At 39.1% G+C, this 18379-nt stretch overlaps 1 protein-coding gene across 1 annotated transcript in view; it reads right to left on the reverse strand.

Moving 5' to 3' along the window:
• Positions 1 to 18379, reverse strand: part of WDR49 (WD repeat domain 49) — a 202486-nt gene that overhangs the window by 126150 nt on the left and 57957 nt on the right. Inside the window, exons 6-7 of the mRNA XM_003416272.3 lie at positions 9958 to 10125; positions 8113 to 8261 (exon numbers count right to left, since the gene is read on the reverse strand). Coding sequence (XP_003416320.3) covers positions 8113 to 8261; positions 9958 to 10125 — 317 coding nt within the window. The remainder of the gene's footprint in view (positions 1 to 8112; positions 8262 to 9957; positions 10126 to 18379) is intronic.

The raw sequence follows: 18379 nt of genomic DNA on the forward strand, positions 1-18379 counted from the left end.
GGTAAGACAGTACACAATACTGGTGAAGTCAGCACAAAACTTGGCCAAGGCAAAGTCATACAAGCTTCACAGACACATCCAAACTCCCCTAGGGACCAAACTACTAAGCTGAGGGGTGGGGACGATGGTCTCAGGGGACATCTAGCTCAATTGGCATAACATAGCTTGCAAAGAAAATGTTCTACATCTGACTGTGGTGAGCGGCACCTGGGGTTTTAAAAGCCTGCAAGTGGCCATCTAAGATACACCTACTGGTCCTATTCAGCTAGAGCAAAGGAGAATGAAGAAAACCAAAGGCACAAGGGAAAGATTATTCTAAAGGACTAATAGAGGGTCCTGGACAGAGCCGGAGGAAAATGTACAACAAAATTGAAATTCTCAAAAAAGAAAAAAAAAAGACCAGACTTCCTGTTCTGACAAAGACTGGAAAAATCCCAAGAGTATGGACCCTGGATGCCATTTTTTTTTTTTTTTTTTTTTGGCATTTTTTTTTTCTTTTTTTTATTAACTTTTATTAAGCTTCAAGTGAACGTTTACAAATCCAATCAGTCTGTCACATATAAGTTTACATACATCTCACTCCCTACTCCCACTTGCTCTCCCCTTCTTGAGTCAGCCCTTTCAGTCTCTCCTTTCGTGACAATTTTGCCAGCTTCTCTCTCTCTCTATCCTCCCATCCCCCCTCCAGACAAGAGTTGCCAACACAATCTCAAGTGTCCACCTGATATAATTAGCTCACTCTTCATCAGCGTCTCTCTCCCACCCGCTGACCAGTCCCTTTCATGTCTGATGAGTTGTCTTCGGGGATGGTTCCTGTTCTGTGCCAACAGAAGGTCTGGGGACCATGGCCGCCGGGATTCCTCTAGTCTCAGTCAGACCATCAAGTTTGGTCTTTTTATAAGAATTTGGGGTCTGTATCCCACTGATCTCCTGCTCTCTCAGGGGTCCTCTGCTGTGCTCCCTGTCAGGGCAGTCATCGATTGTGGCCGGGCACCACCTAGTTCTTCTGGTCTCAGGATGATGTAGGTCTCTGGTTCATGTGGCCCTTTCTGTCTCTTGGGCTCTTAGTTGTCGTGTGGCCTTGGTGTTCTTCATTTTCCTTTGCTCCAGGTGGGTTGAGACCAATTGATGCATCTTAGATGGCCGCTTGTTAGCATTTAAGACCCCAGACGCCACATTTCAAAGTGGGATGCAGAATGATTTCATAATAGAATTATTTTGCCAATTGACTTAGAAGTCCCCTCAAACCATGTTCCCCAGACCCCCGCCCCCACTCCGCTGACCTTTGAAGCATTCATTTTATCCCGGAAACTTCTTTGCTTTTGGTCCAGTCCAATTGAGCTGACCTTCCATGTATTGAGTATTGTCTTTCCCTTCACCTAAAGCATTTCTTATCTACTGATTAATCAATAAAAAACCCTCTCCCACCCTCCCTCCCTCCCCCCCTCGTAACCACAAAAGTATGTGTTCTTCTCAGGTTTACTATTACTCAAGATCTTATAATAGTGGTCTTATACAATATTTGTCCTTTTGCCTCTGACTAATTTCGCTCAGCATAATGCCTTCCAGGTTCCTCCATGTTATGAAATGTTTCACAGATTCGTCACTGTTCTTTATCGGTGCGTAGTATTCCATTGTGTGAATATACCACAATTTATTTACCCATTCATCCGTTGATGGACACCTTGGTTGCTTCCAACTTTTTGCTATTGTAAACAGAGCTGCAATAAACATGGGTGTACATATATCTGTTTGTATGAAGGCTCTTGTATCTCTAGGGTAAATTCCGAGGATTTCTGGGTTGTATGGTAGTTCTGTTTAAGATAACACCAGGTAGATTTCCAAAGTGGTTGTACCATTTTACATTCCCACCAGCAGTGTATGAGAGTTCCAATCTCTCCGCAGCCTCTCCAACATTTATTATTTTGTGTTTTTTGGATTAATGCCAGCCTTGCTGGTGTGAGATGGAATCTCATCATAGTTTTAATTTGCATTTCTCTAATGGCTAATGATCGTGAGCATTTTCTCATGTATCTGTTGGCTGCCTGAATATCTTCTTTAGTGAAATGTGTGTTCATATCCTTTGCCCAATTTTTGATTAGGTTGTTTGTCTTTTTGTGGTTGAGTTTTGACAGAATCATGTAGATTTTAGAGATCAGGCGCTGGTCGGAGATGTCATAGCTGAAAATTCTTTCCCAGTCTGTAGGTGGTCTTTTTACTCTTTTGGTGAAGTCTTTAGATGAGCATAGGTGTTTGATTTTTAGGAGCTCCCAGTTATCGGGTTTCTCTTCATCATTTTTGGTAATGTTTTGTATTCTGTTTATGCCTTGTATTAGGGCTCCTAGGGTTGTCCCAATTTTTTCTTCCATGATCTTTATCGTTTTAGTCTTTATGTTTAGGTCTTTGATCCACTTGGAGTTAGTTTTTGTGCATGCTGTGAGGTATGGGTCCTGTTTCATTTTTTTGCAAATGAATATCCAGTTATGCCAGCACCATTTGTTAAAAAGGCTTTCTTTTCCCCAATTAATTGACACTGGTCCTTTGTCAAATATCAGCTGCTCATACGTGGATGGATCTATGTCTGGGTTCTCAATTCTGTTCCATTGGTCTATGTGCCTGTTGTTGTACCAGTACCAGGATGTTTTGACTACTGTGGCTGTATAATAGGTTCTGAAATCAGGTAAAGTGAGGCCTCCCACTTTCTTCTTCTTTTTCAGTAATGCTTTGCTTATCCGGGGCTTCTTTCCCTTCCATATGAAGTTGGTGATTTGTTTCTCTATCCCCTTAAAATATGACATTGGAATTTGGATCGGAAGTGCATTAAATGTATAGATGGCTTTTGGTAGAATAGACATTTTTACTATGTTAAGTCTTCCTATCCATGAGCAAGGTATGTTTTTCCACTTAAGTATGTCCTTTTGAATTTCTTGTAGTAGAGCTTTGTAGTTTTCTTTGTATAGGTCTTTTACATCCTTGGTAAGATTTATTCCTAAATATCTTATCTTCTTGGGGGCTACTGTGAATGGTATTGATTTGGTTATTTCCTCTTTGGTGTTCTTTTTGTTGATGTAGAGGAATCCAAGTGATTTTTGTATGTTTATTTTATAACCTGAGACTCTGCCAAACTCTTCTATTAGTTTCAGTAGTTTTCTGGAGGATTCCTTAGGGTTTTCTGTGTATATAATCATGTCATCTGCAAATAGTGATAACTTTACTTCTTCCTTGCCAATCCGGATACCCTTTATTTCTTTATCTAGTCTAATTGCCCTGGCTAGGACTTCTAGCACGATGTTGAATAAGAGCGGTGATAAAGGGCATCCTTGTCTGGTTCCCGTTCTCAAGGGAAATGCTTTCAGGTTCTCTCCATTTAGAGTGATATTGGCTGTTGGCTTTGCATGATGCCCTTTATTATGTTTAGGAATTTTCCTTCAATTCCTATTTTGGTAAGAGTTTTTATCATAAATGGGTGTTGGACTTTGTCAAATGCCTTTTCTGCATCAATTGATAAGATCATGTGGTTTTTGTCTTTTGTTTTATTTGTGTGATGGATTACATTAATGGTTTTTCTGATATTAAACCAGCCTTGCATACCTGGTATAAATCCCACTTGATCATGGTGAATTATTTTTTTGATGTGTTGTTGGATTCTATTGGCTAGAATTTGGTTGAGGATTTTTGCATCTATGTTCATGAGGGATATAGGTCTATAATTTTCTTCTTTTGTAATGTCTTTACCTGGTTTTGGTATCAGGGAGATGGTGGCTTCATAGAATGAGTTGGGTAGTATTCCGTCATTTTCTGTGCTTTGGAATACCTTCAGAAGTAGTGGTGTTAACTCTTCTCTGAAAGTTTGGTAGAACTCTGCAGTGAAGCCGTCCGGGCCGGGGCTTTTTTTTCTTGGGAGTTTTTTGATTACCGTTTCAATCTCTTTTTTTGTTATGGGTCTATTTAGTTGTTCTACTTCTGAATGTGTTAGTTTAGGTAGGTAGTGTTTTTCCAGGAATTCATCCATTTCTTCTAGGTTTTCAAATTTGTTAGAGTACAATTTTTCATAATAATCTGAAATGATTCTTTTAATTTCATTTGGTTCTGTTGTGATGTGGTCCTTCTCGTTTCTTATTCGGGTTGTTTGTTTCCTTTCCTATATTTCTTTAGTCAGTCTAGCCAATGGTTTATCAATTTTGTTAATTTTTTCAAAGAACCAGCTTTTGGCTTTGTTAATTCTTTCAATTATTTTTCTGTTCTCTAATTCATTTAGTTCAGCTCTAATTTTTATTATTTGTTTTCTTCTGGTGCCTGATGGATTCTTTTGTTGCTCACTTTCTATTTGTTCAAGTTGTAGGGACAGTTCTCTGATTTTGGCTCTTTCTTCTTTTTGTATGTGTGCATTTATTGATATAAATTGGCCTCTGAGCACTGCTTTTGCTGTGTCCCAGAGGTTTTGATAGGAAGTATTTTCATTCTCATTGCTTTCTAAGAATTTCCTTATTCCCTCCTTGATGTCTTCTATAACCCAGTCTTTTTTTCAGGAGGGTATTGTACATTTTCCAAGTATTTGATTTCTTTTCCCTAGTTTTTGTGTTATTGATCTCTAGTTTTATTGCCTTGTGGTCTGAGAAGATGCTTTGTAATATTTCGATGTTTTGGACTCTGCAAAGGTTTGTTTTATGACCTAATATGTGGTCTATTCTAGAGAATGTTCCATGTGCACTAGAAAAAAAAGTATACTTTTCAGCCGTTGGGTGGAGAGTTCTGTATAAGTCAATGAGGTCAAGTTGGTTGATTGTTGTAATTAGATCTTCCGTGTCTCTATTGAGTTTCTTACTGGATGTCCTGTCCTTCTCCGAAAGTGGTGTGTTGAAGTCTCCTACTATAATTGTGGAGGTGTCTATCTCACTTTTCAATTCTGTTAAAATTTGATTTATGTATCTTGCAGCCCTGTCATTGGGTGCATAAATATTTAATATGGTTATGTCTTCCTGATCAATTGTCCCTTTTATCATTATATAGTGTCCTTCTTTATCCTTTGTGGTGGATTTAAGTCTAAAGTCTATTTTGTCAGAAATTAATATTGCTACTCCTCTTCTTTTTTGCTTATTGTTTGCTTGATATATTTTTTTCCATCCTTTGAGTTTTAGTTTGTTTGTGTCTCTAAGTCTAAGGTGTGTCTCTTGTAGGCAGTATATAGATGGATCGTGTTTCTTTATCCAGTCTGTGACTCTCTGTCTCTTTATTGGTGCATTTAGTCCATTTACATTCAGCGTAATTATAGATAAATAAGTTTTTAGTGCTGTCATTTTGATGCCTTTTTATGTGTGTTGTTGACAATTTCATTTTTCCACATACTTTTTTGTGCTGAGGCGTTTTTCTTAGTAAATTGTGAGATCATCATTTTCATAGTGTTTGGCTTTATGTTAGTTGAGTCGTTACGTTTTTCTTGGCTTTTATCTTGAGTTATAGAGTTGTTATACCTTTTTGTGGTTACCTTATAATTTACCCCTATTTTTCTAAGTAAAAACCTAACTTGTATTGTTCTATATCGCCTTGTATCACTCTCCATATGGCAGTTCAATGCCTCCTGTATTTAGTCCCTCTTTTTGATTGTTGTGATCTTTTACCTATTGACTTCCATGATTCCCTGTTGTGTGTATTTTTTTTTTAATTAATCTTAATTTGTTTGTTTTTGTGATTTCCCTATCTGAGTTGACATCAGGATGCTCTGCTCTGTGACCTTGTGTTGTGCTGATATCTGGTATTATTGGTTCTCTGACCAAATAATATCCTTTAGTATTTCTTGGAGCTTTGGTTTGGTTTTTGCAAATTCTCTAAACTTGTGTTTATCTGTAAATATCTTAATTTCTCCTTCATATTTCAGAGAGAGTTTTGCTGGATATATGATCCTTGGTTGGCAGTTTTTCTCCTTCAGTGTTCTGTATATGTCGTCCCATTCCCTTCTTGCCTGCATGGTTTCTGCCGAGTAGTCTGAACTTATTCTTATTGATTCTCCCTTGAAGGAAACCTTTCTTTTCTCCCTGGCTGCTTTTAAAATTTTCTCTTTATCTTTGGTTTTGGCGAGTTTGATGATAATATGTCTTGGTGTTTTTCTTTTTGGATGAATCTTAAATGGGGTTCGATGAGCATCTTGGATAGATATCCTTTCGTCTTTCATGATGTCAGGGAAGTTTTCTGTCAGGAGTTCTTCAACTATTTTCTCTGTGTTTCCTGTCCCCCCTCCCTGTTCTGGGACTCCAATCACTCGCAAGTTATCCTTCTCGATAGAGTCCCACATGATTCTTAGGGTTTCTTCATTTTTTTAAATTCTTTTATCTGATTTTTTTTCAGCTATGTTGGTGTCGATTCCCTGGTCCTCCAGATGTCCCAGTCTGCATTCTAATTGCTCGAGTCTGCTCCTCTGACTTCCTATTGCGTTGTCTAATTCTGTAATTTTATTGTTAATCTTTTGGATTTCTACATGCTGTCTCTCTATGGATTCTTGCAACTTTTTAATTTTTCCACTATGTTCTTGAATAATCTTTTTGAGTTCTTCAACAGTTTTATCCGTGTGTTCCTTGGCTTTTTCTGCAGTTTGCCTTATTTCGTTTGTGATGTCTTGAAGCATTCTGTAAATTAGTTTTTTATATTCTGTATCTGATAATTCCAGGATTGTATCTTCATTTGGGAAAGATTTTGATTCTTTTGTTTGGGGGGTTGGAGAAGCTGTCATGGTCTGCTTCTTTAAGTGGTTTGATATGGATTGTTGTCTCCGAGCCATCACTGGGAAACTGCGTCCAGTCCAAATCCCAGCGGGATGTTTCCCTGGCTGGGATGCTGCTCTCCCCGTTCCAAGACCAGTCACTGCGTCCCGGGGACTTCTTCTACCGGCTGCGTCCCACGCCGCCCGCGGAACCGGCTGGTCCCCCTCCTGGGGTTAGTTCAAGGGGGTGGAGCAGCTCTCTGTGCTTGTGCCGTACCTGACTGGTACGCTGGCTCCAGGCTCTGAAAACAATCGCTGCTTCCCTGTATTAGTTCGTTCTCTGTCTCTAAATCTGTGTTTGTTATTCAGGGTTCGTAGATTGTTATGTATGTGATCGATTCACTTGTTTTTCCGTGTCTTTGTTGTAAGAGGGATCCGAGGTAGCGTCTGCCTAGTCCGCCATCTTGGCTCCGCCCCCCCCGGATGCCATTTTAACTCAGTACTGAAGTCTCTCCCTAGGCTCACCCTTTAGCCAAAGATTAGACAGGTCTATAGGGCAAACAATAACAAACATGAGGAACGTGATTCATAGTTCAATCATGTACACGAGACTAAACGTTTACACCAGCCCAAAAGCAAAGACGAGAAGGCAGGAATGGACGGGAAAACTGTATGAATGGAAACAGGGAAACTGGGGTGGAAAAGGGGAGAGTGTCAATATATAGCAGAGTTGGCAACCAATGTCACAAAAAAATTTGTGTATTAACTGTTTAAGGAGAAACAAATATGCTCTGTAAACTTGCACCCAAAGCACAAAAAAATAAATGTGTCTAAGTGAACATAAGTAAGATGTAATGTGGTCAGGGTTCAACCTGGTCTATCAGGCCCAAGTACCATGTCCTTGTTACCATATCAATACCATCAAATAGAAATGGACTGATAGTACTTCGTTTAAATGATCTTAATGCTCTTGGTATTCTTCAGATTAACTCTGATTTCTAATTAACTAAGCCTCTTCAATATCAAAGCAACAGTAGCTAACGGCCTATGCCTATTCAATATCATACCAAAACAACCTTTCCTCATTCCCATCTCCATTTTTTTTTCTACTGAGTTAGTGAAAACTTTAGAAACTAATAAGGTGTGACATATAGAATACACAATAATAATAATCAAATTCAAGAACACATGGTTTGAAAAAACTGTTTTAATGAAATATTTTTGTTCATTTACCAAGACTATTGTAAAGTACCCCTCAATCAATACCTTTCCCAAATATATATTTCCAGAGACACAGTAATTACCTAGTATATTTTTAAAATATACACCACCTTTCAGAGAAATTCAGGACCTATTGCAGCTCTAAGTAGGAGGTAGGGAGGCAGAACTAAATAAATTAAAGGTGCAACATTACTTACTTTATCTTTGGAGAAGCTGAAAAGTTGTTTTCTTTCAGCAAAGAACTGGACAGCTATTACACTGGCAGAATGACCCCAAAGGACACCAACTGGCTTAGAGACAACGTAAGGATTCCAAAGGCAAACTTTATTGTTAATGCCAGCAGTTGCTAGTGAGAATTAGAAAGAAAAAAAGTCTTTAATAACATGAGTAACCAACTACATTTTGTTTTTAAAATTAGTTTATCATCTATCTGTAGATTGATAAATGTCTTCTGGTGAAAATTAATGTACCCTGTCTTGAAGAAAGAGAAGTCTTTCAGCAATGTCCAAGTAGCCCAGGCTAGCAAGGATGTGTCTGTCAATGGAAATGTTTATAATGGAGGGAGCATGGAGGATGAGTTATGCATGAGGTGAAAGAAAAACTACAGTCATATTGAGAAGGCAACAGCAGCCTACCTAGGAGGGACAGAATCTGCCTTCCTGGTTCTTTTGTTTCCCCCCTGTAACCTATACAGCCAGGGAGTGTGGACAGTGTCAACGTTATGCCAGGAGGAAGAAAGAACTAAAAGAATATTTACAGTTCCCAGGTTAATTTAAAAATATAAAAAAACAATACATAATCAAGTATTCACGAGACAGCAAGCAGCAAAAACATACTTTTGACCAGCTTTATTGAGAGTATAAAGTATTTTCAAACAGGATTTGGTTATATTCATAGAGCATTTCAAGAGCAGAGGGTATAGAGCTTTTTCAAGTTTGTAGACATTCAGTATAGCACTCTTTGTTGTTCCTTATTTGGAGGCAGACTGTGGAGCTGAGCTTATTCACTCTTATTTTCCAGCACTATAATAGATACAAAGTACCACTGGATATGCAGGGATTGAAAGAATTAATCAATCAATGAAATGGTTAATATCTGGGTTCTTGCCAACTCAGTTCACCAACCTCTCCAAGCTCTCTCTAATAAATTTACAATGCTCCTTGAAAGTTTCATGTTGGCATATTCCTGAGTCCATGTTAAGGCATCCTTTACCATGATCACCAGCTACTATTGTTGGGAATTTCAGGGAGCCAGCCCCCTAGCTGATATCAATACTGTGTACATGAATGACAGTTATTGAATGAGAGTGAATATGACCCATTCTGTAGGCTATGTATGTTCTCTGTTTCTACCCTATTAAATTTTCAATAATACATCTACAACTCCACTTTTCATAATGCTGAAAACTATCACATATGCCATTTTTTCAGTTTTCAAAATGCCTAAATATTTCATTTAAGCAGTTAATGCTAACAAATCTTTATATTCCCCCAATTAAAATATACTTTTTTCTAGCAAAAGAACTCCCCTTTAGTAAACTAAAGTTGAGGTAACCTAAAATTTTTCAAAAAAAGGTTGGCGGTTATATTCTGAACAGTGATTTGAAAAACATTCTACATTTTGCAGCTCTCACTTGTTTGTGTGTGAGTGAAAGTGTGTGTATGTGTGTGGGTGTGCGTGTTAGCAATAAAAATGATGTATTGGTTTGGGTTGAGCATTTGGTGGTGTTAGGAAGATGGCAGGATGGCAGATGCTGCACAAAATGTCTTCCTTCTCTGTATTATTTTATACCCCCCACCAATTCTAATAAAGAGGCTCCTGAAAGCATTGGGTCACTTTCACATATTTTTATCCCCAAATAATTCACAAACACCACACATCGTCATGCATCATTTTCAGACAATCTCAGGCAATGAAATGTGAGCTGCTTGAGTTGCTCTCTCTAGCAATAAAGCAACAAGGTGGAGAGGTTCCTTGCATACGAATGTGCAACCCAGACTATGTACGAGGCCCTCATAGTTATCATGATTTATTTCACATACCAAGTAAATTGAGCCGAGAGTGGTAATCAAAAGCATGAATGCCCTGGGCAATGCTGAAGGATGTCATTTTAAGATGTTGTTTTGATTTCTCTCTCCAAGCCAGCACCACGGTATTTGTATTGCTGGTTGTACTGGAAATGATAGCATCTAAAGATGCATCATAAGCAACTGATAGAAAATTAAAAAGAGGAAAACAAATGTTAGCTGATTTCTTACAAGATATTAGCAAAACAGAGCTGTTTTAACAGGTAAAGTGAAAAATCGAACTCAGGTTATGATACAACCCAGCCCTTAGAAATGCCTCACTAACTCCTTCCTCCACCTTGCACCAAAAAACCCTACAGTGAGAATTTACAGAAAAGTTTGCATTCAGACTTTTCTCCCACTCTAGGGATACCTCTAATTTTTTTTAATTGGAACACATGGCAGGGAACATTTTTAATCACAATAGTCATATGGGGTCTTGGAGATGTGAGATGAGTAATTGGCCAAATTCCTGGGTTCTTCCTATTGGGCCTCGTACGGGCAAACAGGAGCTTTCCTGCCATCTGTTGGCCCCCAAAGGTCCAGCTCATGCCTGAACCATGGTTTATTAAAATACTGACTGGTCTAGAATGTTTCAGACCGGGATGGCCAGGACTCAACTCCCTGCCAAGCGTCACAAAAGCTGCTAGAGACTCAGGTCAAAGTGACTGCTCCTACCTTCCCCCACGGCCCAGTACCAGGTATTGTCTAGCAAAGTCCCTCTTCCCAAGTGAAGGTAACAGTCCTGCTGCCTTTGGTCAGGAGGATTTTTCCATTCCTGTCAGACTCACAGCCCCCCATAGTAAGTTGCCATAGCTGCTCTTTTTACCAACTTCAAACAGCTCTTCCCTCCATGGTTAGTGAAAGTTCCCTTTTACGTGTTAATCAGACAAGGATTTGTGCCCCACAGTTGAACAATTTCTCGTTTGATGTCCTGCCTCCCGCACAGAGGGATGTTGCAGCTTTGTAGAGCTTAAGAAAAGTTGCTTTAATAGGATAGCTCTTAGACATAGTTTCGACCTGCCTATTGTATAAAGTCAAGGGGGGCACTCTTCCACTTTCAATGAAAGTCTAGCATTTCTGCACTTCTTGTGAAGCTAAGCACTGACTGCTCTTTGTTGCAGAATATCTTTTCAAGAAGGCTTGCATAGTAGACAGCCTTGGAACACAGAGATAGTGTTTCACTTTCGAGCAAAAGGCAAGTGTGCTTACTGCCCTGGATAATAAAGATAATGTCTTTCTCTGGAGTAAATGACAGGCATGTTTTCTGCCCACTACAAAAATTCAGGTTCCCTAAATGGAAAGTTCATCTCCTGTAATGCAACTCATCGTATGTGCAGGTGTCCATCTGGGCCCATCTACCTTGCCTCTGTGGGACTTGGGGGCAGGGGGAACAGGCACAAACGTGCTGATACTCATGCTATTTATTGTGATGTGAGTAATGAACTCCTTTTCCTTTGACACAGGAGTCTCATGTCCTCTGTCCCTTTATGATGCTTTTATTTCTCTCTCCAAACCAGCATCAAATTATTTGTATTACTGATTGTGATGGCAATTGCAAGCTAACTGGTTAATAGTTAACTTGAAAACAGCATAAAAACAGTTTGTAACAGGCACCTCTGTAGAAAAGTACTTGCGAGTTCTTTAAAAAAAAAAAAAAAAAGTAGAAAATTTACCCAGTGAAAATAAAGCATCCTTCAGTACAGAGTAAAACAGAGTTTGAAACCTAAGTGTCCATCAACAGATGAATGGAGAACCAAACTGTGGTATATACACACAATGGAATACTATGCAACGATAAAGAACAATTATGAATCTCTGAAACATGTCATGACATAGATGAATCTGGAGGGCATTATGCTAAGTGAAATAAGTCAATCACAAAAGAACAAATACTGTATGAGACCACTATTATAAAAACTGGAGAAAAGGTTTACACACAGAAACAATCTTTATTGTTGGATACAAGGGAAGGAAAAACATTAACTAGACAATAGGTAAGTGGTAACTTTGATGACAGTACACAATACTGGGGAAGCCAGCACAACTTGACCAAGGAAAAGTCATACAAGCTTCATAGATATATCCACACTCCCTGAGGGACTGAATTACTGGGCTGAGGGCTGGGGACCATGGTCTCGGGGAACATCAAGCTCAACTGGCATAACATAGTTTACAAAGAAATTATTCTACGTCCTGCTTTGGTGAGCAGCATCTGGGGTCTTAAAAGCTTATGAGCAGCCATCTAAGATACTCCACTGGTCCCACCCCATCTGGAGTAAGGGAGAATGAAGAAAACCAAAGACACAAGGAAAGATGAGTCCAAAGGACTAATGGACTACAGCTACCACAGCCTCCACCAGACTGAGTCCAGCACAACTAAATGGTACCCAGCTACCACCACCAACTGCTCTGACAGGGATCAAAATAGAGGATTCCAGACAGAGCTGGAGAAAATGTAGAACAAAATTCAAATTCACAAATAAAGACCAGAGCTATTGGTCTGACAGAGACTGGAGAAACCCCAAGAGTATGGCCGCCAGCCACCCTTTGAACTCAGTACTGAAGTTACTCATGAGGTTACCCTTCAGCCAAAGATTAGATAAGCCCATAAAACAAACAATAATACATGTAGCTCAACCATAAATATGAGACTAAATGGGCACACCAGCCAAGGGGTATGGATGAGAAGGCAGGAGGGGACAGGAAAGCTGGACGAATGGAAATGGAGTACCCAAGGTGAAGAAGGGGAGAGTGTTGACACATTGCAGGGTTGGCTGCCAATGTCACAGAACAATATGTACATTGTTTAATGAGAACCTAATTCACTCTGTAAACCTTCATCTAAAGCACAATAAAAAAAATTATGCAGTTTTCCTATTTTGGTGAAAGGACTTAAGTTACTTTTAAAAAAATCATCCTAAATAATTACTAAAATAAGGCAATTCTGAGAGGCAGAAGGAGAGCTCAATACATACCTTTTTCTCTGGTCCATTAGATTGCTTCTAAAAGCAACTGGGATTTATTTACTGAAGAGCAGATACTGGAATTTTGTGAATAGCGTGATTTAACATATTTCATATCTATCTCACTATGAAGTATATAGCTTAACATGACCAATTTAAAACTAAATTAGTAAGACTGAGACTATCCAATATGTCTTTTATAAATATCCTCTCTCAAAACATAGCAATCTTCAAAGCTTTATTGTGCATCTACTATGTGTCCTGTGCTGTGATGAGCGTAATAGGAGAAGAAATGGACACAGCACTGGATCTTAATCATATGGCCCCAAAGTGGAAGAAAATACATGTACAGCAAACAATTAGAGAAAAATGCAGCACAGAATAAAGTGATAGATTGAATGGTACAGAAAGTATGATAGAAGTTCAAAGAAAAAAAAAACCAGTGTGGGCTTCTGGGATTAGAAGATACATGAGGAGTCTTGACAAAAGGTTAGAATTCTATAGATGAAAAGTGGTGACAAAACACCTGTGCAGAATTCGGACCTGACAGAGAGCTAATATACTCCTTTATCTTACAGATAAAGAGAGTTGTGCAGGTTTAATTATTTGACCAGTTTCAGCAATTGATGTTTGTCAAACTCACCACTTGAGCCCAAGCATCTTTACCTCAGAGTTCAGTATAGTTTAATGTTGTACACCATGCAATATTAAAAATCCACATATTGCAACAGACCTTCAGTATGCTAGTATATCATGGATGCATTTATCATTTGAAGTAGTACTAAGAGCCCCAAGGAGCACTGGTAGCCCAGTGGTTAAGAGCTACAGCTGCTAACCAAAAGTTGGCAGTTTGAATCTACCAGCTGCTCCTTAGAAACCCTATGGGGCAGTTCTACTCTATCCTTTAGGGTCACTATAAGTCACAATCGACTCGATGGCAACAGGTTTGGTTTTTTGTTTTTTTAAGAGCCTCAAATCAGTTCCTGACAATCAAGGAGGTGAACAATGTGCAAGTAAGGAACTGAAGCAGATAAAAGTTTTGTGATTCTCACAATTCCTCATTATTAGTCAGTATTTTTCTTTCCATGAATAGATAGAACAGAAAAAAAATACTGTGCAAAGAAATGCTGTCATTAACTCTGTCTGTGATAGGACCTGAAAGGAGCTAGGAAGCTGTCATGGATTGAACTGTGCCCCCAAAAATATCTGTCAACTTAGCTGGACGATGAGTCCCAGTATCGTGTGGCTGTCCACCATTTTATGTGATTTCCCCATGTGTTGTAAATCCTACCACTATGATGAAATAAGATCGATTAGTGGCAATTATATTGATGATATATATAAGATATACATTGTTGAGATAGTCTCTTAAGCCAATCTCTTTGAAATATAAAAGAAAGTAGCAAGCAGAGAGATATGGGGGAACCTCATACCACTAAGAAAGCAGCGCCAGGAGCAGAGTGCATCCTTTGGACTTGAGGTTCCTGCACTGAGATGCTCCCAGGCCAAGGGAAGACTGATGACAAGGACCTTCCTCCAGAGCTGACAGAGAGAGAAAGCCTTCCCCTGGAACTAGCACCCTGAATTTGGACTTCTAGCCTACTGGACTGGGAGACAATAAGCTTCTCTTTGTTAAAGCCATCCACTTGTGGTATTTCTGTTATAGAGCACTAGATAACTAAGACAGAAGCTTACCACCACTTATGGCTTAAGCCAAAGAAGTCACCAGGACATGTATTCAAACACATTCCCACCTTGTTACATGAACATCAGTGTGCCCCAAGCAAACTTTAGTAGTTTCTTTTCCTAAGCAGAACCAAGTGTGGTTACACTATTCTCTCTCAACTTCCCTTCCTTCCAAGCTTCAGCAGCGACAATCGTCATAATAAGAACAACTAACGCAATTGAGAGCTTACTCTGTGAGAGCCATTCTTCTAACCACTTTACATGTAATTCCTCATTATTTCACATTATAACCCCATGAGGTATGCATTATAATTCTCCCTGTTTTACAGATAAGAAAACAAAGGCACAGCAACATTCAGTAATTTTCTCAAGCTCAGGACGTAAGTAGCTAAAAAAAAAAAAATAAAAGTAGCTAGCAGAGCCAAATTCAGAATACAAGGCCTGAGCCCTTGATGACTGGAAACAAAACCAAAATCAAACCGTTGCCGTGGAGTCGATTCCAACTCATAGGTACCCTACAGGATGGAGCAGAGCTGCCCCATAGGGTTTCCAAGGAGCCGCTGAAGGATTTGAACTGCCAACCTTTTGTTAGCAGCCAAGCTCTTAACCACTGTGCCACCAGATCTCTGACCGCTAGAAAGAAGTTCTCAAATTTTCATAAGCACACGAATCACCTAGCGATCTGGTTAAAATGCAGATTCTGATTCAGTAGGCCTGGGGTGGGTCCTGAGATTCCATATTTCTAACAAACCCCCAAGTGATGCTGCTGATGCTCTCCTAGGACCACACTTCGAGTAGCGAGACAACAGAATACACTCTTTGCAGAGTACTGCCATCATCTCAGACTCTAGAGAATTAATCAGTAGATCTTAACATCCACAAGGTCAAACACCTCTTTGGGAATCTGATGAAAGCTACAGAACATCTCCGTCATAAAGATGTTCATGTTCACAAATTTTTGTATAAAATATAATTTTTGTTACCTCCCCTTTTGCACTTATGAAGCCCACCCAAGATAGGTCTGAAGAACTCAAGTGATGAATCTCATTCTACAGGGTTATCTTGGGTTGGGTAACTCTTACAACATTTTTCTCCACCTGCTTTCTCAAGTGATTCTTCAAATTTCTATTACTAATAATGTACACCCCTTGTGTTAATCAACGACCACTATGGGCTCTTCTTTTTAGCTTCAAAGTTCTTGTAAAAGAGTTTAACTCGCCTTTGATGTTGCAGTTCTCCCAGACATTGCCAGGACACAATTTCCAAAGGATGAAAAGTCTGGTCTAAAATGCAAAGGAGACTTTCAGAAACGGAATCAAAGTAGAAATGCCTCACAAAACACACAGAATAATTCACTGTGATATGTGCTGTGTAACACAGAAGCACTGCCAAAGACAGAAGTAGTCTACTTCTCTGCTCTGCCTGGAAGCTGGGTACCCTTGCCTCAATTTATTGATTACTTACAATAATTATTGGGATAATTTATTGAATCTCTCCCATGTGCCAGGCATTTTGCTGGGTGCTCTCATGCTATAATAACCTTCAGGGGATGGATTATCACAAATTTACTGATGAAGAAATAAACAGAAAGCCAACTTGCCCAAGGGTATGCAGCTTATTAGAAGTACAGGTGAAATTGAACCAAGTACTGTTTGGCTGTGAGCTCTGCTTTTTGGATTATTCCATCCTTCTTTTCTACTAAGCCACACTGCTATGTGTATGCCAGGTCCAGATCTAGTGTTCTTTCTACTGCCAATTACATTTCTACCTCTATACTCTCTATCCCAGACCAAACCCCTAATTCCTCTTGAGTCTTCCCTTTCCTGATCTCTCACTTTCCTATTGCCACTAATCTTCCTGGGGACAATATTCATATCCTCCTTGCTCGCTCTCCAACTTTTTCTCTCATGTACTGCCTTTCCTTCTTTAAATAAAAAACAAAGGAAATAAAAACAAAAAAGGCAGCGACCCAAAAAGTAATTAGTTCCTATAAGGGGGAGTCCCTTGAGATTCACTGTTGTCGTTTTTGTTAACTGCTGTCAAGTCAGTCCCCAGCTCATGGAGACCTCAAGCACAACAAAACAAAATATTGGCTGATTTTAAGAAATAGATTGCGAGGCCTTTCTTCCTAGTCCATCTTAGTCTGGAAGCGCCCCTGAAACCTGTTCAGCATTACAGCAACATGCAAGCCCCCAATGACAGATGGATGATAGCTGCACGTGAGGTGCATTGGCTGGGAGTCAAATCCAGCATAAACAAACAAACAAAAAAACCAAACACGTTGCCATCAAGTCTATTGGGACTCATAGTGATCCTATAAAACAGAGTAGAACTGCCCCATAGGGTTTCCAAGGAGCGGCTGGTGGATTCAAACTGCCAACCTTCTGTTTAGCAGCCAAGCTCTTAACCACTGCACCACCAGGTCTCCTGCATGGCAAGCAAGAATTCTACCAGGGAACCACCAGTGCCCCCTGAGCCTCTTTAGGGAGCAATTAATTTCAGGTGCCAAGTGGTCCCTGCTCATCTGCTTTACAAACGTACCGACAGTATAGAATCTGATGGCAAGTGTTCTCATTCAGGTAACATCCCCTCTGAAAATATTCCCTTTGCTTACAGAAAATGCAAGGGGGTATTGTAGTTTGACTCAGTGAAGCAATATTAAAAGATTTAAAGTACACAACACAACACGATAATTACATCTTCAAATCCATAGAAATCCCGTAATGTAATTATAGTACCATCAAAATTAAGTATTTCTGCTCAGAAAACTACCTTGTCATGTATTCCCACATTATGTCCAAATATCATCTTCAGTTTTGAGGACATAAAGAAAGACATAAGAAGTGCATCTGCTCTGGTATTCGAAGTATTGCTGTAAGATTTGAATCTGCAGGTTATCAAGTGACATTTATGGGCCTGCAATGTTAAATTTTGGAGGCTCAACAATTCACACTTTATTTCTAATCCCAGATATAACTTGTTTCTGATTAAATTGTAGACTTTCAAAGCCCCTGAAAACACCTGAGTAAAAGGTGAGAAGAGAGCCATTTCCTTAAAATCAAATTGTCTGATAAATAAAAAATTTTTCTCACTTCTTGAACAGAGGAAAGGAAATGATAGATTACGATGCAAAAGTTTTTAAAATATCAAGCTAGGAATGGGATGAACTGGTAAATTCAATGATTTGTTTTTAATATTCTCAGTGAGTTTGAGGGTTTGTAGAGGAAAATATTTTTTTACTTTTGGGTAATATTTTGAGGGGAAAAAATAAGACTTCTTGATCATATCTGGCCATTAAGATCCTAACTTTCAACTCTTCTCCCTTGCCACATAGTCATAAAAAGGGGCATTAAGGGGACCTGCAATCGGTCCTTGTCCTCATGTGTGCTGTAAAAATGACCCAGTGTAACAGCAATTAGTTAATGTGGGAGAAGTAATTTGAAAATGAAAAGTGTTACCTAAAAACTAAGTAAATAATGCTATTAAATGCACTTAGCATAAGACAGAATATGACCACTTTATATCATTCACCAACAGCTAGAGGTGTAGCAGGATATAAAATTGGGCCATTTCTGACTAGGAATTCTTATGATCATTTTTCAGACTTTTTCTTTATAGGTCATATGACTTAGAAAAACACCCTACCTTCAACTTTATTTGATAATCTCTTGTTTGAAGGAGTTTATTTTCAGGTGTATGTCTTATTTTGAAGTTGGAAACCCATTCTCTGAGATCACCATAGGGCT

Source organism: Loxodonta africana, chromosome 23, assembly GCF_030014295.1.
Source record: "Loxodonta africana isolate mLoxAfr1 chromosome 23, mLoxAfr1.hap2, whole genome shotgun sequence".
Taxonomy (NCBI): Eukaryota; Metazoa; Chordata; class Mammalia; order Proboscidea; family Elephantidae; genus Loxodonta; species Loxodonta africana.